The 24104-nt window shown below is 33.8% G+C and overlaps 1 protein-coding gene across 3 annotated transcripts; it reads left to right on the top strand.

Annotated features, from left to right (window-relative positions):
- The first annotated feature begins 181 nt into the window (after positions 1-181).
- Positions 182-23225, top strand: LOC135845385 (zinc finger protein 888-like). 3 transcript variants are annotated; one of them, XM_065363895.1, is made up of 7 exons: positions 183-730; positions 904-1100; positions 1204-1338; positions 1422-1465; positions 15660-16435; positions 16598-16824; positions 21919-23225. In XM_065363895.1, exons 1-7 carry the CDS (start codon positions 721-723, stop codon positions 22927-22929), a joined length of 2400 nt encoding a protein of 799 aa, XP_065219967.1. In that variant the 5' UTR covers positions 183-720; the 3' UTR covers positions 22930-23225. The 3 variants fall into 3 exon arrangements, with proteins under 3 accessions (XP_065219965.1, XP_065219967.1, XP_065219966.1); XM_065363893.1 differs by having other exon boundaries at positions 182-730; positions 15660-16824; XM_065363894.1 differs by having other exon boundaries at positions 920-1100; positions 15660-16824.
- Positions 23226-24104: the final 879 nt, after the last annotated feature.

Here is a 24104-nt window from a genome sequence, read left to right on the forward strand (position 1 = left end):
ACGAAAAAATTTCATTCGTTACGTTTCTCGTGACGTGATCAGAAATAAAAAACGAATTCGTTACGTTTCAGTTAAAAATACACAAAATTCGAACGAATTTCCCCATCGTTTCGTTCACGATTCGCGAATCGAATCTTTATTTCGACGTTTTGTCGTTTTTGTGATGCAATCGTATCATTGAAAATGGTTTGATATGCAAATTTTTTTTCAAAATTTTCGAAAATTGATGTCGAATTTTTTATATAATTATGTTTTAATTAAGTTTAAACTTTCCTAAATGATTAATACTTTATTTACTTCAGTTCGGGTTGATTGTACTTTGTAAATTGCATCGTGTTGTTGGTTTCAACGTTATTTCACCGAAGGTCCTCGAGCATTATTTACGTCGCTTTGTTGCTTGTTATCGCCATTCGTCAACGGTAAACGACTGGAAGTTCATGTCGTTTCTCAGTTTAGCATTATTCTAATTATGTTGTGACGCTAATTCAAAATGATTTTAAAAGACTACTAAACTAACCAACGTTATTGGACATTGAAGAACGTTTCGTTTTCGCTTTCGCATTGGATGCATCCTTCGGTAATGGTAACATACACACGTCTAATCAGCCGAAGCAATAGTTGATGAGAAGAAGCAAATCCAGAAACCAACGTTATAGCATCGTCTAGTTTACAGATTTATATCTGCTTCGGTCGTCTCAACGAGGCATATTCATGTAATGAATGGTGATAGGTGAGTATTTATTTGGAATTGTTTCAAACGTCCATGTGTGTGTGGATATTCAAACTGCTAGCTTATAGTTACTCAACTAATAAGTGTACAATGCTTAATTATTGATGCATGATTTGATTCGAGAACTAATCCATTCGAAGTAACTCTACGTCTTCGTCTATATCTAAAAACAGTTACCGTTCATTTCAGACTCACCTTTACAAACTTACTAACATCTATACCAAGAAACATGGAGATTGACGCTTCATCAAGCGACGTTTGTCGACTTTGTGCCGAAAATTACGACAAACGGTTTTGTTATCCACTGTATGATGAAAATAAACGTGAACGAACCATAGCCAAACAAATTAATCAACTAGTCGTAAATTTGGTAAGAAAACCGCCTCTGATTCAGTATTAACTTCGTAATGAATGAAATTTCACGTTTAATGATCGCAGATCACGAATAATTTATGTATTTTTATAACCGATAGGTATCACCGGACGATGGTTTACCTCAGAAAATCTGTTTTAAATGTTCCAAGAATGTAGAAATGTGTTATTCATTCGTGTGTAATGTGATCGAGACACAGAATAAGCTAAAACGTCTGAAAAGTGTGACTGACCAGGTGGGTAACATCGTTGGTGAAAAAATTCATGTAAACGTTTGTAATTTGACGATGATTTTAATTTTGGGGTTTGTTTATTACAGAAACAGAAACGCAGCTCGGGTGAAGATTTCATAGAAAAGTGTCGGTAAGTAACGTTCAATCTTTTAAAGTATTTTTTGGTTTTATTTTGTTCTTGGAAGTGAAACAAAGTTGCGATGAGTGCGAAAAGGCCTAAATGTAAACGGCCATTGTAATGTGAGGTTTTATTACAGTGGCAGGAGTGTGTTAGTGAGAGATAAAGTAAATTGAGCTGTCTAAAGGGGCTTACCACTTGTACGTTTATTCCTACAGTATCTGGTTTTATCGAATCCAAGCTTACGTGTGATTCCTACGTGCGAGGATCTTATTTAAGAGAGGATTTCGATCCAGAAAGCTATTTTATACCGATTACTGTCCTTTAATTTCATGGCTGACATTTTTGATCACTCGTAGTACTCGTTTGTTTTCCTGTGTTTATGTAGCACATTACGTGTAATCTGTATTATGTGTTTTAGTTTACCTAATGTTGGAAATTGTTTTGTAACAATATTAACAATAGCGTTATTAAGGTACTTACTAGTTCGAACTCGTGGTTACAATTTTCATTATGATTTTGTATTCGTATTTATACCTATCGCGAATCATTTGTTACGTATTTTCCATTAATGGCAGCTTGTATCCATTTTACATGTATTTTTATTCGTTTTCGAAACGAAATTAATGTACTGTGCTGTCCATTTAGAATAATATGTGTATTCTTATAGAAGAGAAAATGTTGATAAAGTCTTCGTTACGAATCGAAATTTGAATACTGGAGCTCGAAAATATGCAATCTCCTGTACCTGCCCATCATCAATCGGCCTGTATTTCAATTCTAACGATTCAAACATGAAATAATTCACGAAATTAGAGCTGAAAAATACGATTCTTTCGTTTCTGGAAATACTCATTTCTCATTTTATAATTTCTAATTCTTATAATTTCATTATCAAACTCAAAATAATTTTTTAAAAAAGGGCGAAAAACTCGAAATTTGTAAAATTCCGAAATGAAAACTAAAACATGTAATTTTTGAATATTTTGATGTCGGTTTTCAAGTGATCAGATCAGTTAAAATTGAAATCGAATCTAAAAATTGAATAGATTTTTTGACAGCATCAGTTTAACTTGGGTTCAAGTATTGATTTTGATTCAAATCTTGTTACTTGTCTGGTCAAATTGATCTTGAAGATCAAAAAAATTAATTTCAAGTGCTTAGGTCTGTCCCCTTCCCCTTCACCCTTTCATTTCAAAGTATAAAAGAACGTTTGCTTATTTGAAGAAATTTTCAACATGATTTTCTCAATTATTATTTGTATATAAATCTCACAAGCGAACCTTTTGTTTTGAGCTAACACTGTCCTATTTGAGCAAAATCAAGCTAGAACAAGAGAAAATGACCTAGAACCTCCGTAGCTAAAATTTCTAGTGTCGTAAAGTTCAATTTTTGAAAAATTTTCGAAAATTGAAAAAAGAAATTAAAAATATGTTTTTGTAATAATTTTGTGAAATTTTTCAATTTTTTTCAAACAAAATGAACGAGTAATCCCCTCCCCTTCCCTCTCTTTGCTCCCCTTCCAAAATTGCCTGTTTTTGAGAGATTCTGAAGCCTCCAGTAAATATTCGATTTTCTCCTGAAATTTCAAATTACTCTGGAAAAGTCAAAAATGAACTCGAGCATGTATAATATTTTAGTTGGTGCTATTCCAAGAATGCCAGTTCACTTCAAAAGCAAATTTTTAACCAATTTGTGTAAATTTCTGAAAAAAAAAATTGAAAGTCCATTTTTCGAAGCAGCATTTATTATGAGTATTTTTTTTTTTATTAGGTATCGTTCGATGAGTCTACGTTGCTTCGAAGGAATCGCTCTCAGGTAATTTTGTAGTCTCCAGAGAAATTTGACATTTTTGAAAAAAATTGAAACTATACTAGAGACTCCAAAATGGTGTAAGAACACATTTTTTCGAGTAATAAACCAAATTTGATTTTTTGATTTTTTCTTTTTGAATTCAAGAATTAGTCAAAAATTGATTTTTTGGAGCAGTTGAAATTTCTTGAAAAAATTTCAAAATTTGCTGCAGGCTTCAGAACGTTCTAAAACTGGTAGTTTTCGATAAAGTGGATGGCGAGGAGAGGGGGGTAAGGGTTTAAATGATGTAATAGTTTACTTCGTTTCATTTTGTTTGAAAAAATATGCATTTTTTTTATAAAAAAGTGAGCTACTCTTTAAATTTTTGAATTATCGAATTGCTACCAAAAATCCAAGTATGAACTTCGGCACTTCAAAATTTTTATTGAGATCTTAGGACATGCTTTTTTGATTCTAAAACCACCGCGAGCAAAAATTCTAGGTGCTAAAGTTCATTTTCAAATTTTTAGTAAATTTTTGAAAGTTTGAAAATTTTGAAAAAACTTTATATTTTTTGAATTTTTAAAAATTCACCAAAAATCCAAAAATCAACTTGAATAGCTAAAATTTTTGTTGTGGGGATTTTAGAACACGCTCTTTTAATGCTAAAACCCCAATGAGCAAAATTTCACCTCAAAGTTCATTTTTGAATTTTTAGTAAATTTTTGATAATTTAAAAAAATTCAAAAAAAGCTGTTTTCATCACGATTTTTAAAAAGATCTTTCATAAAATTAATTTTTCAAAAAAAGTGAACCGGGGTGAATGATTGATTCGATTTGAGCCCCCCCCCCCCCCGTTCTCATCTCCTCTCCTTCCTTCTTGATCTATCACTTTTTTAGCCATTCTTGAACTACCAGCGAATTTTCGATCATCTCTACAAATCGAATTACCTACTTTGAAAGCATCAAACATGGATTTCAGATGTACATCTTTACTTGGTGGTTCTTTGGATATCCATGCGACCATTTTACGTGTTTATCGAGAAATTCCAGGAGTGTCAATTCAAAAGCTAATTTTTGACCAAATTTTTAATTCTAGAAAAAATTTAAAAATTAATTTTTTAAAATCTGTAAATTATTTTATGTGCGATTTTTTTTCACCAAAGAATATCGTTTGTTGTGTCTACATGATTAAAGGACTTGAAAACAATAATTTTTTGAGCCTCCAGAGCAATTTGAAATTGATTCCTGGAAAAAATTGAAATTATTCTTGAAGCTTCAAAATTTGATTTTCAAGGAGGGGGGGAGGAGAAGTTTGAAATTGATTAATATTCAACTTTGAACGAGCACCCACCAAGGTTTTAGGTGCTCAAGTTCATTTTTGAACCTTTCAGAGCAATTTGAAATTTCTGGAGAAAATCGAAAATTCGCTGGAGACTCCATGAATGACCCAAAATTGGTGGTATTCAATGGAGGGAGGAAGAAGTTCATTTTTGAACCTTCCAGAACAATTTGAAATTTCTGGAGAAAATCGAAAATTCGCTGGAGACTCCAGAATGACCCAAAATTGGAAGTTTTCAATGCAGGGGGAGGGTGGGGTGTGGGGAGAGGACTGAAATTGAGTAATAGCTGGTTCATTTTGTTAGAAGAAAAAAATATGATTATTTTTGATTAAATAAAAGTTGAAAAAAGTCGTTCTGGAAACAACTTTTTTTTAATTTTTAAAATTTTCAAAAATTTTCAAAAAGCTGTTTTCATCATGATTTTCAAAAAAACCTTTCATAAAATTTGTTTTCCAAAAAAAGTGAACCGGAGTGAAGATTAATTCGATTTGAACCCCCCCCCTCTCTTCTCATCTCCTCTCCTTCTTTCTTGATCAATCACTTTTGAGCCATTCTTGAAATACCAGCGAGTTTTCGATCATCTCTACAAATCGAATTACCTACTTTGAAAGCATCAAACATGGATTTCAGACGTACATCTTTACCTGGTGGTTTTTTGGACATCTATGCGACCATTTTACGTGTTTACCGAGAAATTCCAGGAGTGTCAATTCAAAAGCTAATTTTTGACCAAATTTTTAATTCTAGAAAAAATTGAATTTATTTTCTAAAATCTGTAAATTATTTTTATGTGCGATTTTTTTTTTTTTGCTAAAGAATATCGTTTGATGTGTCTACATAATTAAAGGACTTGAAAACAATAATTTTTTGAGCCTCCAGAGCAATTTAAAATTAATTCCTGGAAAAAATTAAAATTATTCTGGAAGCTTCGAAATTTGATTTTCAATTTTTTTTTAAGGGGGGAGGAAGAGTTTGAAATTAATTAAAATTCAGCTTTGAACGAGCGCCCATCGAAGTTGTAGGTGCTCAAGTTCATTTTTGAACTTTCCAGAGCAATTTGAAATTTCTGGAGAAAATCGAAAATTCGCTGGAGACTCCAGAATGACCCAAAATTGGTGGTATTCAATGGAGGGAGGAAGAAGTTCATTTTTGAACCTTCCAGAACGATTTGAAATTTCTGGAGAAAATCGAAAATTCGCTGGAGACTCCAGAATGACCCAAAATTGGTGGTATTCAATGGAGGGGGAAGGTGGGGTGTGGGGAGAGGACTGAAATTGAGCAATTGCTGGTTCGTTTTGTTTGAAGAAGAAAATATAATTATTTTGTATTAAATAAAAGTTGAAAAATTCGTTCTGAAAACAACTTTTTTTTAATTTTTAAAATTTTCAAAAATTTTCAAAAAGCTGTTTTCATCATGATTTTCAAAAAAACCTTTCATAAAATTTGTTTTCCAAAAAAAGTGAACCGGAGTGAAGATTAATTCGATTTGAACCCCCCCCCCTCTCTTCTCATCTCCTCTCCTTCTTTCTTGATCAATCACTTTTGAGCCATTCTTGAAATACCAGCGAGTTTTCGATCATCTCTACAAATCGAATTACCTACTTTGAAAGCATCAAACATGGATTTCAGACGTACATCTTTACCTGGTGGTTTTTTGGACATCTATGCGACCATTTTACGTGTTTACCGAGAAATTCCAGGAGTGTCAATTCAAAAGCTAATTTTTGACCAAATTTTTAATTCTAGAAAAAATTGAATTTATTTTCTAAAATCTGTAAATTATTTTTATGTGCGATTTTTTTTTTTTTGCTAAAGAATATCGTTTGATGTGTCTACATAATTAAAGGACTTGAAAACAATAATTTTTTGAGCCTCCAGAGCAATTTAAAATTAATTCCTGGAAAAAATTAAAATTATTCTGGAAGCTTCGAAATTTGATTTTCAATTTTTTTTTAAGGGGGGAGGAAGAGTTTGAAATTAATTAAAATTCAGCTTTGAACGAGCGCCCATCGAAGTTGTAGGTGCTCAAGTTCATTTTTGAACTTTCCAGAGCAATTTGAAATTTCTGGAGAAAATCGAAAATTCGCTGGAGACTCCAGAATGACCCAAAATTGGTGGTATTCAATGGAGGGAGGAAGAAGTTCATTTTTGAACCTTCCAGAACGATTTGAAATTTCTGGAGAAAATCGAAAATTCGCTGGAGACTCCAGAATGACCCAAAATTGGTGGTATTCAATGGAGGGGGAAGGTGGGGTGTGGGGAGAGGACTGAAATTGAGCAATTGCTGGTTCGTTTTGTTTGAAGAAGAAAATATAATTATTTTGTATTAAATAAAAGTTGAAAAATTCGTTCTGAAAACAACTTTTTTAAATTTTCAAAAATTTAATAAAAATCAAAAAATGAACTTATGTTTTCGAAATTTTGGTTACTGGGGTTTTAGGACATGTTCTTTTAATCTAGCTTTGTTTCGATGTCAGTTCAAAAGGTTCTCTTATCAGTTAGCTGTCATAATATTATGATTTACGCTTCGAAATGCATTTTAATTTATTTATTATGTAAGTACGCGTATGATAAGACGTATTCTTTTGTTCGTTATCTTTTTTAATTGTTTTCTTTTCCGGCGGCGTATAGCCACCTATACCCTTCTGCCTTCTAACGACTCGTTTCTCGATATTCAGCTCTATTTTAAAAATACGGAACCCGTCGACGACGAGAATCGAACGACTCAGAGAAGGTCCTTATAGAAAGGAGAAAAAACAAAGAGAGTAAAAAACTAACTAAATATAAAACCTAAACGGCGCGAGAAGACCGCCGATGAAAATGCGAGCAAAAAAGCGCGGCGGATTAACGAGAAAAAGTATACGATAATAACATAACGCTTGTTATTATTTGTGTTGTAGATTGGAAAACGGTACTTCGAAGGATTACGATAATGGTTTAAACAACAACGCCGCCGCCGCGAGTCGAAGAAACATTTCGAAATCAAGCCCATACCCTAAAATAATCAACAATGGTCAAGACTCGAATTCGATCGAAATCGATCGTGAAAACGATGTATCGACGATCAACCCCGGCCGTGCTTCTTTCTCACCTCGACAGTCGCAGTCGCAGAACCAATCGAGCCAAGTGATGGTTAACGGGACCTCGACGAAGTCTAAAACCGTACCGTGCCTTTATCGTTGCGGAGTCTGCTTGGAAAAATTCCCCACCAAGGACGAATGCTTGAGGCATATGATGTCGTCGCATACACCACCGCCTAACGTATTCCCTCCAAACGAACCTCGCAAATCGGTCTCTTTCGACGTAGTTTGTAAAAACACCGCGGCCGAGAAGGCTGCTCAGAGTAATCCGAATGTTCTTCTGGTTCGAGACGATGCCAATAATTCTCAACCTCGAAGTATTCTGAAAAACAAGCAACCGCAGCCCGAAATGGAGATATCGCCTATGTCGGGCAAATCACGCGCGAGAAAAGTTCTAGCCATTGATTCGTTCTACAGAGAGATGAAGAAAAGCTGCGTCAGGTTCGAGTGTGCTATTTGTGGTCGACTGATGGTCTCGACTTTCGCATTCAGAAGGCATATGCGCCAGCATCGAGAAGAAACCAAGGAGCAAGATAGTCCTGAAAGTAGTCTACATCGATCCATGCCATCGGTGACCAACGCCAAACCGGTGGTTGGTTATTGTAAAATATGCAGTAGATTGGTTAAGAATTTCCGACGTCATAATATGTACCATTCTATCGTGAAATTAGAATCGGATAATCCGAATTTTGGAAAGAAGCTACCTTTATGAAATGAGCAATTGGAGTGTTTGTGTTTTTTTTTTTTTTGCAGGGATAACTATTTTAGTTTTAAAAGATTTTTTAAGTTTTCTCGTACATATTTTTGGTATGAATAATTTTTTTATCGATTGACGAATGTATTGATGTAATAATAGTAGTTGCAGTATTTTACGAATCTGCGTTCACCCACCTTTATCTCAGCTGTATTAAGTTTTTCATATTTTTATTGCTATAAGTATGTACTTGGTGGTCTGTTGGTAACCAATGGTCACACCTTATGTTTACCTGATTCCTGGTTGGAAATAAGTTCACGTTGATTAGTATCTCAATAGATGTAAATCTGTACCAGTGTGCCTAAGTTGTGATTTATTTATGTACAGGTTTCGACATCACAAAATTGTAATGATCGCCTATTTTAGAGGTATGGATCGATTAAACTGATTGTATTGGAAAAATGTTGTAGTTTTTACGAATTATTTAAACTCTTAATTGTGGAAAACATTCGAGTGCTTGAAAATTAGTGTTTTATGAGCCTCCTGTGTGAGTTCGACTAAAGGTGACTGGTCTAGTGGTTCCAATTTCAACAAAAATTGGATTTTTAGAGAAAGTATATTTCGAATCTTTTGTAATTGAAATTTCAGATCATCTGAATGGGTTTTTTATTTTTTGACGAATATTGACAGTATCTAGGCCTATTTTTCAACCGGAATGTGAGTATAACATCTTCGTTGTGAAATTTGTTCGGTTAAGGAATTTCTGAACTAAAAATGGACAACCTGCTTTGTCAATCTATTTCAGATTCCTACCTCAATTTTTCCAAATTTTGATATCTCTTTCAAAAAAATAGACCGAATTTGGATTTTCAAAAATTTACCAAAATTCAGCGTTTTGTATTTGGCTTGGTGGTCAACCTACAGATGTGGAAATTTTGATTTTGTAAGCTCCGAAACTTGATTTCTATCTATTTTAGAGGTGGTCAAAATCGAAAAATTTTCCAGTGGATTCCAGTCGAATATCTCAAATGTGATTTCATTACTAGAATAATACAAATTTGGTCTGTCTAACCCTTTCATTATTTCCAGCTCATTTGAAAAAAAAATTTTTCGGAATGAGCTCAAAAATTATCTATAAACCAAATTTTCAGCTGCCCTGATCACTTCAGAATTTTGGAAGAGGAATATAGAATCAATCCGAAAATGACAGAAGCCTTCAGATTAGCCAAAAATAATGAATTTTGATTTTAAAGGATTGGTAAGAGGAAAATAATGAATTTGCATTCTGTTGAAAAAATGGTCCACTTCAAGGAAGAAGATTTACTTCAAGGGAAGTATACAACTTCTGCAGGGTGTCTATCAGGTACTGCATTGAAATCCTCGGTACTGCAAGTACTATAAAGTACTGCATTTTGCCTGAAAAGTACTGTATTTTTCTCAAAATCATTGATTTAAAATTTTTTAAAAAACCTCAAAATGAATTAATTGGTGAAAATTAAAAAAAAAATGTTCATTTTGTACCTCAAAAGATGCATGGTGTCCACAAGCCTGGAAAACCTGGAAAAGTCAGGGAATTTGGTCAGTCTGGAAAAGTCAGGGAATTTCGTAATTTTCACGCGAAATCCCTGGAATTTTGAAAAAACGATCAATTGCAAATTTCAGATAAGGACCTGTTATGAAAGGAAAACATTATTTTACTTCTCGAACCACAAATTTTCAAAAACGTTTGCCCTCGCTTCGCTCGGGCTTGTTTTCTTTTCTTTTTAGACGGCCAAATGGACATTTCTAGATAATAAAAATCAAAGTTTTAAAGCCAAAAAATAAACTCACGAAAAAAACATCGTTTTTATGCATCTCAAAGTATAAATTTACAAGAGCTTTCGCCCTCACTTGGGCCTGTTCTGTTTTTTTTTCAAAATCAACGTCCTTTAAAATAGCATTATTCAAATTCTAAAATTTTGAAAGCCAAAAAAAACCTACTCGTTCTCACATAAAAAACCTCGTTTTTATGCCTTTTGAAATGCAAATTTTCAGAAGCTTTCGCCCTCGCTTCGCTCGACCTTGTTCTCTTTTTTTTTTCAAAAGTAGTTAACTTCCTTCAAAAAAAACATCATTCCAATATTAAAATTTGAAAAATCAAAAAATAAACTCTTCTCATTAAAAAAAAAACTCGTTTTTAGGCATCTAGAAATGAAAATTTTCAAAAGTTCTCAGGGCCAATTTGTTTCTCAATTTTAAGATGAACAAATTTCACATTTTGATGCCTCCAAAAATCCATAAAAGAAAAGAAACATTTTCAAAAGTTATTACATATGAATATTGTAATCAATTGGCCAAACTTGATGCATGTTCTATTCATTTATTTATTTATTTTCAATTTAAAAAGTTGATAATCAAAGTTGAGCTGTTTTTTACATCCGAAGAAGTATCCAGTTCGAAGAAAAGCTTATAAAAAAATACACCCCCCAAAAAAATTTGTTTTCTTTAACCAAAGTATGGGATAAGCACAGAAAATTGAAAAAAATAGTCTGGAAAACCTGGAAAAGTCAGGGAAAATCATTTCCAGAAATGAGTGGACACCCTGAAGATGGACTTCTGTAATTTTAATTTGTTTCGATTGAAATACTTATAATTTTATCAACAAATTCCAACTGGTTCAAAAATATAATTTTTTTCTTTGGGGGGGGGGGGTCGGTGTAAGCTGGATTTAAAAAAATATATGGTAATGCAAAAAGTACTGTAAAAGTACTGCATTTCTTCGGAGAAATTTTGTTAGACACCCTGTTCTGGAAAATTTTCGAACCGAACGGGTGCTGAAATTAATTTTTTGATTTTTGACGAATTTTTGAAAATTTACAGGACTAAAAATAAGTAAAAATCAAAATTTTATCAAACTGACCAAGAAAGCTGAAATTTGAAATCCGGTTTGTACCCTTTTTTTTAACCTTTTGAGTCGATTTGTGATGGTTTCGAAGTGTTTTGAAGACTATATACAGCAGATTTTCGAATTGTCCAGTTTTTGAATGAAAGTTAAATTCAACACCTATAATCTTTGATCATTTTGATCGATTCAGGCACATTTTCAAAATTCATATTTTTGTACCGATTTGTTTGATTAAAATCCAAATTTTTCTCCTGCAATTATCTTTGAAAACAATGAGAAATTGATCGTTCGCCCACATGAGAACGAAAAAAGCTGAAATTAGGCTTGCACCCTATTTTTGACCACCCCCTCCACAGGTAGTCAATTGGTGATGGTTTCGAAATATTTTGGAGGCTACCACAGTTTTCCAGATTTACCTACCGGTTTCAGTAAACATTTTTGAACCCGTTCAACAATTTTTCTGCTCTTACAACCCCAAAGTTGTTCAATTTTTTTTTTAATGCTGAACATTTTAGCCTTCCAATTTAAAATTATATAAAAGTGCAAATTTAAAATTAAATTTGTCAAAATTTGGCACTTTAAAATTGCATTAAAATGTTATAAAAACAGAGAAGAACTCATGAAGCTTTATCAAAAATGGCAAAAAAATCACTTATTACGGTGTTAAAAAACATTTAAATGCCATAATAACATTTTTAAAAGGGTTAAATTTCATCAAAATTAAAAAAAAAAAATGGTGTAGTGTAGAATGTTGTTAAAAGATGTTTAAAATGCCATGAAAATTTTAAGAAGAGCAATAAAATCATTCAAAGTGACAGTACCTTGAAGCTGATGAAATTTCAGGAAAATATGGCAATATTCAGTGAAAAATGCATAAAACTTGATTAAAACATGTTTAGAATGGCATAAAAATACTTTAAAAACATTTAAATTACGAATCGGAAGTAACAAAAAAACTGATGAAATTTCAGCAAAAATTGAATTCGATAAAAACTGCTAAAATCAGATCGTTTAAATATTTCAAAAACGAAAGTAAACTGTCTAAAATGCATTAAAATTTTTGAAATTTGTCGAAATTTTGCAAAATTTGCTTCAAACATTATAAAAAGTTAAAAACATGTTAAAAATAAAAAAACTGAAAAAAAATTATCAAAATTATTGAAAACTGGTGTAATTTGGCCAAAAAGCATCAAAATGATCAAAAACTACGAAAAAACTGGTTAGTAAAGTTTGGTGAAAAAATGTTGAAATAACGTTAAACTAAGTACTTGAAATTCTTTCAGATCGTTCAAAACTACAACTAAAGAATGATGCAATTTCTGCAGAATGTTGCAAAGTTTGCATAAAACATCGTGAAAACGTGCTAAAAATGACAGAAAAACTCTAAAAAAAAAAAAATTGTGCTAAAAAGTGATGAAATGCTATCAAATTTGGCTAAAATTTAACAAAATTAAAAATGACGTTAAAACACTGAGAAAAAAAATTATTAAAATCATCAAAAATTGACCAAAAACTGATAAAATTTAGTCAAATTTAACATAAATTGTACAAAATATTGTTCAAATGTGCTTATAATGATGCAAAAAAAAAAGGAATGAAAAAAAAAATGTTGGCAAAATTCACGAAAACATTACAATATTGCGAAAAATGGACGAAGTTTCCAAAAAATAGTTTAAATTGAGCTAAAGTTATGTAAAATGCCATTAAAACATGCATTAATCAACATGGGATCACCTAAGAACATAGGCGCCGCAACCAGGGGGGGCCAGGGGGCCGTGCTCCCCCAAAACTCAAAATTGCACCACCCCCCCCCCTCCAGCAAAAATCCGTATTTATGTAAAAAAAAAATTAACACTATCGTCAATCATTATCTTTACATGCTTGAAAAAAAATGAAAATCTCGAAAAGTCAAAAAGTCTGGTTTTTTAGGAGAATGCGAATCAGTTCAATATTTGAGTGACATCTGAAAATGGCTTCTTCAAGGAAAACATCAGCAGTGATGAAGTTTTGATCACACCGAAAAACCATCGTCTTTTATATGAAGAGTGATATTCCAAAACTCGCTTTGTCCATTTTCACAACTTTTCAGGAAAGAGGAAAAACAGTTTTCCTTTAAACGGGTAAATTGGCTTTTTAGGCGAGTTTAGCACTTTATTTGGGTGGATTTATGATGTAGGAGTGTAGGTATACACTTCATCCACTAAATACTGCTGAAAAAATTTCAATAAAAATGGACAAAGCGCGTTTTGGAACATTTTTTTTTTTTTAAATTTTTAGTGAATTGGCTATTTAGGTGAGTTTAACACCTCATTTTGGTAGGTTGATGATGTAGGAATGTAAGTTAATACTTCATCTACCAGGTACTGCTGAAAACCCAACTTTGATAAAAATGGACAAAGCGAGTTTTGGAATATCACTCTTCATATGTACATACCTCTTGAAACACTGATTTTTAAGAGCTTTTGCCCTCGCCTGTTTTGCTTCATAGATTTAAAAAAAAAATCATCATTCAAATTCCATTGTTTCATGCTTCTCAGAATACTAATTTTTGAGAGCGTTTGCCCTCGCTTCGCTCACGTTCGTTTGCTTTTTCTTTCATTTTTGAATTTAAAAAAAATAATTATCAGTTGAATTTCAAAATTTTTAAGCAAAATGATAAAGTTTTTACTTTTAGAAACAACTCATCATTGTGCAGCTCCAAAATTTCCTTAGGGTGAGCCCTGATCTTTAAATTTTTCATTTTTTCAAAAAGTTTTTATTTGCACCAAAAATATATATATATTTTTAAAATTTTGAACGAATATAGGCACTTGGGTACCCAACTAAAATCATATTATGTTACGTAAAAAAAAAAATGTGCTCCTGGTAATCTGCTTTTATGGCTCCCCCAGTCCCCCCCCCCTTCCCAAAAAATGTGTCAAAATTCAGCAACTGCTCGTGAAAAATCGTGAAAGTATGTTAAACATAATTAAAAAACGTAAAAAAAAGAACATGGGCTTAGAAAATTGAACCACAACTTTAATGGACTCAGATTAGTTTTATTTTCTTAATTTTTTCCATTTTTTTTTTTTTTTTTTTTTTTTTTTTATTCATTAGAAAGGGAATTATTTAGAAGAGGTTTAACGAGAAATGAAAATTTTAGAAAACATGTTCTCATACCTAGTTATTACAATTCTTTATTTATTGCAAATGACTAATGAGTCAATACTTTTTAAGAATCGCTAAATCGATGAAGGATTTTTCTCGAAGAAACGTTTATTCAGAACAATTCGGACTCCAAAAATGAAAATTTTTCAAAAAAAAATATAAAACTTTCAATTTTTTATTCTCTTTTAAATTTTTTTCGTCCTGAAAAGTGTTTATTCAAAGTAATTATGACAAAAATGAAAAATTTTCAAAAAAATGTCGAGTACTTCAATTTTTCATTCTTATTTTTTCAGAATTTTTAAGGGCTTTGTACGAAGGGATCAACATTGTATAGGGGCCAAACGAAAATTTTTTCCTGAAAAAAAAATAATCCAGAAATTTTTTCACAAAACTTGAAAAAATTAATTTTTTTTCAAAATTTTAAATTTTTCAATTGTTTATTTTTTAAAATTTTTGGGAGGCTTCATCAGGGGATCGAACAGGTAGTGAGTGTGGTGAAAAGGTAGTGAATTTAGTCAAAAGGGTAGTGAAAAAATGAAAATAGGTATGCAAACGTGCAACAAAAACCTTCAAATCACTAAAAAAAAAAAAAGTTATTTTTGATGAAAATAAAAAATACTTTGCGTATAAATTTTCTTTCAATTCCAATTTTTTGAAAATTTTCCTGTAAAAATTTGACTTGGAAGAGGGGGTCGAGTGGAGAGCTTCCTGAAAATTTGGTTGAAAAAAGTGTATTGAAAAAGTAGTGATGTTTTCAAAAGAAGGACTAACATTGTTCAGGGGGCAAAGGGGGTTTCCTGAAAGGGAGTTATTTAGAACAATTCTGACACCAAAATGAAAATATTTCCAAACAATTTAACCGACTTTGATTTATTTCAGATTTCTTGATTTTTTTCTGATTTGGAGAGCTTTATGTAAGGGGAATAAAACTGCATAGCAGATTGTTTTTTTTTCAAGAAGTGGATTATTCAGAAGAATTTTGACGTAGAAATGATAAATTTTTGAATAAATTAATTATTTTTTTTTTTGATTTTATAAGCGAAGAGGAAAACCTTTTCAGCTCATATTTTGTTGAACTTGGAAGAAAATTGAAAAATGGAATCATTTCATCATGAAATCCAAAAATGTTCGGTCGTAGGAGCGCAACAAGTTTCCTTTCCGTCAATCACAACTTTTTTATTTATTATTTTTCTAGTTAGATTTTCATCTTTAAACCTGTATGGCAACTTTTTTACTTAATGATAATTTTTGTTTTTTTTTTCAGATCGTATACGACATTAAGATGCGATGAACTACCCTCGTCGACGGGCGATCAAAGTTGCATACTGAATGGCAACGAAGACGGCGACACCATCATCAGCTTCGATCAAAACGAGCGCGAAAATAATACAACAGCGGTGGTCGACGACTTCATTGAGTTATTGGTAGTTCATCCTGAAGAAATGGTCGACGTCGATGTGAACGGTATGCTGGAAAGTTCGCCTCATTTCGTCGACGTCAATCAACAAAACAAAATGGCGATGGCTAATGAAGCTACTACTACGATAGACCAAATCAGACCATCGCCAGCACCGCTATTGAGCTCATCTTCGATAAGCTCGAAACCAGACAAATCGCAATGGCAGCCTACTACCTGTGATCAGACAGGCATAACGGTCATCGAAGGACTAGACAATGTAGCTTCGTCCAACGATCAGCAAACGTTACTAGTGATCGATAGTCAAAGTTATATGGACGAGGATGAGGACGATGGCGATGACGCGTTCGATGACGATACAATGGCTGCCATTAAAGAAGAACCCAAAGAGATCGCTTTTACCACCGACGAGTTCGACGAAGAGATTTTAGAACTACAAGAAGATCACCAAGTTACCTGGGTATATGACGACTCGCCCAAAGAAGACGGCGAAGAATGCGAAATAGTTTACAAATGCGGATCGTGCGGCAATACTTACCAGAACGAGGCTCTGTTCCAGTCTCATAATTGCGAAGGCAGCGGCGACGATTACGGCAGCGCTGAGATAGTCGTGCAGATTCGAGGTAACTACGACAACGACGGCGGCGGCGTCGTTAGTAAGAATAAAACTATGTTCCAATGCGACATATGCAATCGTATTTTCAAATCAAAACTCGTATTCAAATTGCATTACGCGCAGCATAAAAAGCCAAACGTATGTCAGCTCTGTAACGCGTGCTTTTTAGACCCCGAAGACCTGCAGAACCATTTGAATCAAGCTCATCCGGGCGCCAATTACAATCTAGATGATAGTGCGGTTTACGAAGAGGTGATCGATTCGGAGAAGCAGTGCGACGTTTGTGGGAAAATCACGGATAATCTGAAGCAGCATAAGTTGTATCACGCTATCAAAGAACTCGAGTATTGCAAAGCGGAGAACAAAAAGTATCTGAAGAAATGGTTTTTTTGCCAGGTGAGAAAAGCGTAATACGAGATGGAGCTTTATTACTAGAAACGTCTCCAAAATTTCACTGATTTAATTAAATTTGAAGAGTATCTCAAGTATCTGCATTTGTTCAAGTCTGAGGAGATCAATTCAGATCTGTCTGATCCAATCAAGTCTCCCTACTGAATCTCATCAAGTCTAAACAAATCTAATCTGACCAAAACTTGAATCGAACTACACTGATTAGATCTCAGATCTCATTTGAATCTGGTCAGGTTAAATTGGATCCATGGAGTATTCGGATCTGATCAAATCCAATCATTTTTCGCAGGGTAAATTATCAAAATTACGTAAAATTTTGCATAAATTGTTTAAAATGAACGTGAATGATAATTCTACAAAATATACATATTCTTCAAATCTGATGAAAAATTAGTTCAAAATTTGATCACTTTAAATTACATAAAAGTGATAAAAAGTTTTTCTAAATCGAGCAAGGTCGTACTTTTCGAACAATTTGTTCAATTGCACAAAAAATTGTGAAATTAGTATAAAATTAATGAAATGAATTGAGCCACATTTTGTAAGAACTGGTCAAAAATGATCCTTTTCCAAAAAAAAATAACATCTGCCTGTTTTTTTTTCATTCATTTTCAGTCTGTTACGAAATTTCAGCAAATTTTGTGGATTTTCGTTTGATATCATCAATTTTAAAACCATTTTAAGTACATTTTTTTGCAAATTTAGCAATTTTTGCTCTTAGTCTTATTGTACCTAATTTTTGCAGCACTTTCAGAATGTTTCGAGATATTTCACCAATTGAACATAATTTTGTTATATCCCCTCCCCCCCGCCATCAATTCAATGATATTCTATTCTGGTCGTTTTACTGCTCAAAAAATTTTGTGTACTTTTGCTTTCATTTTGATGATTTTTTCAACCAGTTTTTTACAATTTTGAACAAGTTTCTCGAATTTCTATTTCGACAAGGTTTTTTTTTGCAAATGATGACATTTTTGTTTCGAATCAATAGGGTGTCTAAAAAGTGCTGCTTTTTCCGTTTTATTGTTATGACATTGATCAAACTTTGAAATTTTTCACTTTGAATTTTTGGATTTTTTTCTCGTGTTTATTGAAAAAACAGCTTTTTTTAAAATCAATTTTTATGTGATTTTCAACCTGTTTTGGAGATGTTTCAGGATTTTTTGAAAAAGCTCATCAATTTTTATGTAAATTTCACTATTTTTTATTGATACATTTTCTGAATTATTTATATGTACCTAGTCCGAGAAATTTTTCTCCAATCTTTCTCTATTTTTACGATATTTCGTCAAATTTTAAGCAATAGAAGTTCTGGTATTTAAAAATCCATTTTAAAAATCATGAAAATTTGAGTAAAATTATGCTAGGGAAATCCTGCAAAAATTAATAAAACCTCATAAAACTGCTTGCTTAAAAACTTGAAAAAATTCTAAAATTTTTCTTTTTTTAATTATTGAAAATGTTGCAAAAACTATTTGAAATGTCTCAAAACTTCTTCAAAATGCATGATGCAACAAACCATCATGAAAATTGCCAACAGCTGTGTAGAAATTGATGCAGTATCATTAAAATTGAAAAAAAAAAGGTTTAAATTTCTTAAAAAATCGAAACAATTGTATTTTAATTTTAAAAAATATGAAAATTTGCTAAATCGTCTTGAAAATTTGTTGTAATCATTTTTTTTATAAAAAATAGTTCGATTTCTTCGAATGCCAAAATATTTTCGTGTCAAAAAATTGTGCACAGTTCGCAAAAAAAAATTAAAATACATACATAGTAACATCAAATGGGAGAAAATTTGTAAAAATTGGTGAAATATCATCAAAAGTTAGAAAACGTATTCCCCCTTCCCATCCCCTCCACACTCCAAAAAACTGGTAAAAATGACATATAATTTGAACAAATCGTGTAAAAATTATCAAAGGACTTGAAAAAACGTGAAAATTGAACTAAATTCTATAAACAATTAGTTGAAAATTTTTATATGCAATTCGTTGTAAAGTGCCTAAAAATGAATAATTGAGATATCAAAAATGCTATAAAAATCATCTTAAACTTTTGTCAAGTATCAAAAAAGTCAAACCAAATAATTCATTAAATCGGTTTGAATTTATTGTACATATGTTTAAAAATTGATGAAGTAGGTAAGTATCATGCAAACCTTGAAAAGAACCTAGTGAAAAAATTACCAAAAATTACCTGACCCCGACTCATCTGTAAAAATTGTTGATGGAGCTTTTAAAAACATTTTGGTAGTTCCAGTTTTTCAAAAAAAAAAAAAAATGAATGAATAAATAAATAAATAAATAAATAAATAGATAAATAATCACCATACAAAACATTCAACGTAATTGACCTACCTAGCTCTCCGAAATCGTCTGTCTGCCTATATGACCTCCTAAGGTCATTGACCAGTTGGAGTCTCAATATCATTGACCTACTTGTCTACATAGCTCCCTACCAAGACATTTGCCCGGTCTCTCGGGGTCATTGATTTATCAGTATGGCTTCCCAAGGTCGTCTGTCTGGCCTCTCAAGGTCATTGACCTGTCATTATTGCTTCCCAAGGTCATTGACCCAGTCTGAACTCTCAAGATTACTGATCCACTTGTCCAGCTTCCCTAGGTCGTTTGGCTGTCTGCCTGGCTTTCTAAAGTCAACGACCCGTCAGTTTGGTCGCTCAAGGTCACTGACCTATTTGTCTTGCTCCCTAAGGTTGCATGTCTGACCTTTCGAGATCAGTAAACCATCGGTGCATTATCCCAAGGGCCAAGGTCGTATGTCTGGTCTCCTAGGGTCATTGACCTGTCTGCCTGGATGCTCAAGATCACCTACCTACTTGTCTAGCTTCGCAAAGTCGCATGTCTGGTCTCTCAAAGACATTGGCCTGTTAGTATGGCTTCCCAAGGTCGTCTGTCTGTCATATTGAGGTCATTGACCCGTCAGTATGGCCTCCCAAGGTCGTCTGTTTGGCCTCCTATAAGTAAGGTTATTGACCCAGTCGGAACTCTCAAGATCGCTGATCCACTTGTCCAGCTGCTCTAGGTCGTTTGCCTGTCTACATGGCATCCTATAAAATCGTCAGTCTGGATGCTCAAGGTCACTGACCTACTTGTCTTGCTCCCTAAGGTTGCCTGTCTGACCTTTTGAGGTCGTTAAACTATTGGTACAGTATACCAAGGTCGTATGTCTGGCCCCCTAGGGTCATTGACTAATCCACCTGACCTCTCAAGGTCACTGACCTACTTGTTTTTGCTCCCAACGTCGCATGTCTGGTCTCCAAAAGACATTGACCTGTCAGTATGGCTTCCCAAGGTCGTCTGTCTGGCATATTGAGGTCATTGACCCATTCTGAAGTCTTCAGATCACTGATCCACTTGTCCAGCTTCACTAGGACGTTTGCCAGTCTGCCTGGCCTCATAAAGTCATCAACCCGTCTGTCTGGACGCTCAAGGTTACTGACCTACTTGCCTTTTTTCCTAAGGTTGCCTGTCTGACCGTTTGAGGTCATTAGACCATCGGTACAGTATCCCAAGGTCGTCTGTCTGGCTTCTTATGGTCATTGACTTGTCAGTATGGCTTCCCAAGGTCGGCCGTCTGGCATATTGAGGTCATTGACCCATCAGTATTATATCACAAGGTCGCCTGTCTGATCTCTCAAGGTCATTCACCCATTCTAAACTCTCAAGATCATGGATCCTCTTGTCCACCTTCCCTAGGTCGTTTGCCTGTCTGTCTGGCCTCCTAAATGCATCGACCCAGCTGTCTGGACGCTCAAGGTCACTGACCTACTCGTCTTTTCCCCTAATGTTGCCTGTCTGACGTTTTGAGGTCGTTAAACCATTGGTACAGTATCCCAAGGTCGTCTGCCTGGCCTCCTAGGGTCATTGACCCATCTGCCGTACATCTCAAGGTCACTGACTTACTTATTTAGCTTCCCAACGTCGTCTGTCTGTCTCTCTAGCCTCTTAAGATCAATAATTCGTCTGACTGGCCTCTCAAGGTGGCCTGTATCTAACCTTTTATGGTCATTGATCCATCTGTCCGCCCTCTCAAGGTCACTGACCTACGTTCCCAGCTTCCCATGATTGTCTGTCTGGGCTCTGAAGTTCATTAACTCGCCTGACTGTTCTCTTAAGGTCACTGACCCACCTGTATAGCCTCTCGGCTCTCATAGCCATTTTTCCAATTTCATTCGGTTAAATTTTTGGAAATTTCAAGTTTTAATAATCTGCTGGAGGCTCCAGAACATCTCGAAACGGTTTGAAACCGTTTTCGATCAATTTGACGTATCGAAAATAAGACATAATGTCAAATTTCAGCCTTCTCGATCAATTGGATAAATTTTTGATTTTTTTATCATATTTTTCAACCCTAATTTGATTTTTAAAAATGCCAATTGCTAAACATCAAAAAAATGTACTTTTAGCACCTGAAATCTAGTTGGAGTTTAACAATCAAGGATAAACTTTATTTTGAGGGGTAGCATATCTGCAAAATTTTCAAGTCTTCTTGCCTTACAAGAGGCCAAGGCTGAGCTCCTAAAAATCGCATTTTTTTTCTCACAATGGCAGAACCAATATCTCTCTCACACTTAAAAAACTAGAAGAATTCATCAAATTTGTGTGAAACATTTTGAAAAAAAACTAAAAAAGATGTAACATCTCCAAAATCATGTAAAATTCACTCTTTTGAAAAAAAAAATATGTACCTGTATTAAAGTGGTGTGAAATCGTTGAAAATGGCCGTAAACAGTAATAAAATAGTATCGACATTGAGCTAAATCTTGCTAAAATCGTTGTAAAAAAATTATTCGAATTTTTTGAAATGTCAGAAAAAGTTGCTTTCATGTATAAAAATTGTTGAACCGATGTGAAAATTGGTAAAGTATCGTAAAATCATTTTTAAAAACACAGCAAAACTATTTCTCGCTGGAATTTATAAATTTCACAAGCTCGCCAGTGGCCTTGCATATTTTATTCATTAAGAAATTTCTTGAAATTGAAAGTAACCTATCCTAACCTAACTTCAGTCCATTGCGATGATAACTAATACCAAATTTATTATATTTTTCGACAGCAATGCAACAAGAAAATCTTCTCAGAAGCCAATTTCCTGTTCCATGTGGCGAAGCACAACGGCGAAGACACGGTGACCTGCAGACAATGCGACTTCGTAGCAGTCAATATTCAAGATTACAATATGCACATAACGACCCACACCGGCGGCAAGTATTTCATCTGTAACGATTGCGAAAAATGTTTTTTCACCAGGTCGGCTATATCGGACCACGTGCTCATCCACATGGACGGTACCCGGTACATGTGTGAAATCTGCGGTAAACGTTTCAAAACATCTAGATCGAACGCACAGCACAAGCTGCTCCAGCATAAGAAGTATTTCCGGTGTAATCGTTGTAATCGCGGATTCACTCACGAGGCGAAATTAAAAAGTCACTATAATATTTGCCGAGTCATCAATCAAGATCAAAAAGAATCCAAAGTGTTCGAGCCGGTGGAGAAATTCTTCTGTAATATTTGCAATTCCAATATAAAAAGCTCGTCCGAAATATCGATCTTGTTCCATAAAGCCAAACACGAGGGTAAAGAAGGCGTCGTGTGTAAATTCTGCAACCTGCTGTGCAAAAACGCCTGCATGTATAAGAATCACCTGCTGATACACACCAACCAGCGACCTTACGCTTGTACCCAGTGTCCGAAAAGTTTCCGCACTAAGGGTTGCCTAGTGCAACATATGCTGGTCCATGGCGACGAATACAAGTACACGTGCGAGTATTGCGGTAAAAAGTCAAAGAAGCTTACTACTCACGTGAATCACGTCAATATTCATACCGGAACTAAACCGTACAAGTGTCCGGATTGCGATCGTCCTTTCAGACAGCTCAGCGATATGAAGAAACATCGCAAGACGCATTTGAAGTATAAAAATGATGCTAACAATGTGCACGCGATGGCGTCCAATGCCTCGAATACTGTCACTGTTACCACCGATCTACCTTATTTGACTATTAAAACCGAAGTCGAAGATATGATCGCTGCAGAGAGCATTCAACAGTTACAGCTGGCCTAATATGATCGAAATGTCGAATTTGTATTTTAATATTACGATTTTATTATGAGGAAATGATTTTCTCCCCCTTACTATTATCAATACCTAATGTACACAAGTACACATACTACGTATAGTTTAATGTACATATCTGTTAATGTTAAATAGATAAGTATTAATTGTTTATTTATTTACCTACGTCTTTGTTTGGTTGCGTTTGGTGTTTCGTAGAAACTACGAATACGAGTGTATATTTTTTTTCTGTAAATACTGCAATTTGTTTATTTATCTGATTAGAAATTTCCTTTTTTCTTGTAGTGTACGTGTATTTTTTTTGTGCTGGTGTGAAAATCGTGTTTTTTGATCCATTCTACCCTATATTATGTGGAAGAGGGGGATTTAAATTCTAATAATTTTACCTCCTAAACTATCTGAAGTCTTAAGATGATCCAAAAATTTATGGAGAGAAGAATTTTACAAGAATAAACCGTGAGCTTTCGATCGAGAATCAGTTAAAATAGAATCTCAAAATTTGTTTTTTTTTTTTTGGATTTCCGATCCCATATGATCAATCATGTTCAAAATGAAGAATCGACTTGAGTTGAGTAGCTTCACCGATATCTGGAAAGACCTAGACATCAGCTTTTCACCCTGTAATGTTATGAATTTGAGAAACGATGTATTTTGATAAAGAAATAAGTCCTGTAATAAGGCTAGAAACTTTATTGAACATATAATTCAAGACAAAATAAGCATTCACTGAAGGAAAATAGGAATTTGGAAAAGTTGGAAAGAGGATTCAAAAAAACTTTTATTTTCAAAATCGAAACTTTCATGGATACAATGGTCCTCAATGTTGATTGTTGATCAACATTTCAAAACATCGGTGTAATATTCCCTCTGCAAGGAAAGTAGTTTTACTTAAATCAAGAATATCTCAGAAATTGATAAATTTTTCCCTGCTTCAAAAAGTCCAAGATGATAAATATAGATTACATAATTTATCCTCCCAAGTCTTCAAAAGTCATGCAGTGGCACGTGCATGAAATTCAGAGTGATGCTAGAGGCGGATCAGCGTCTTGAAGATTTTGGACAGACAAAATACCTAAAATCATTCGATAACCATCGAGAAATGCCTAAATTTTCCACATTCAAGCGGAGTTTCAGGCAGGCACATCAAGTGTATTTTTTTGACC

This window comes from Planococcus citri, chromosome 4, assembly GCF_950023065.1.
Source record: "Planococcus citri chromosome 4, ihPlaCitr1.1, whole genome shotgun sequence".
In the NCBI taxonomy this organism is placed as follows: Eukaryota; Metazoa; Arthropoda; class Insecta; order Hemiptera; family Pseudococcidae; genus Planococcus; species Planococcus citri.

Bases quoted from the DNA above. Each gene is read 5' to 3' on its own strand.
- LOC135845385 (XM_065363893.1), top strand. The intron at 1,339-1,421 runs GTGGGTAACATC...TGTTTATTACAG, and splicing joins TGAAAAGTGTGACTGACCAG to AAACAGAAACGCAGCTCGGG. The intron at 1,466-15,659 runs GTAAGTAACGTT...TTTTTTTTTCAG, and splicing joins GATTTCATAGAAAAGTGTCG to ATCGTATACGACATTAAGAT.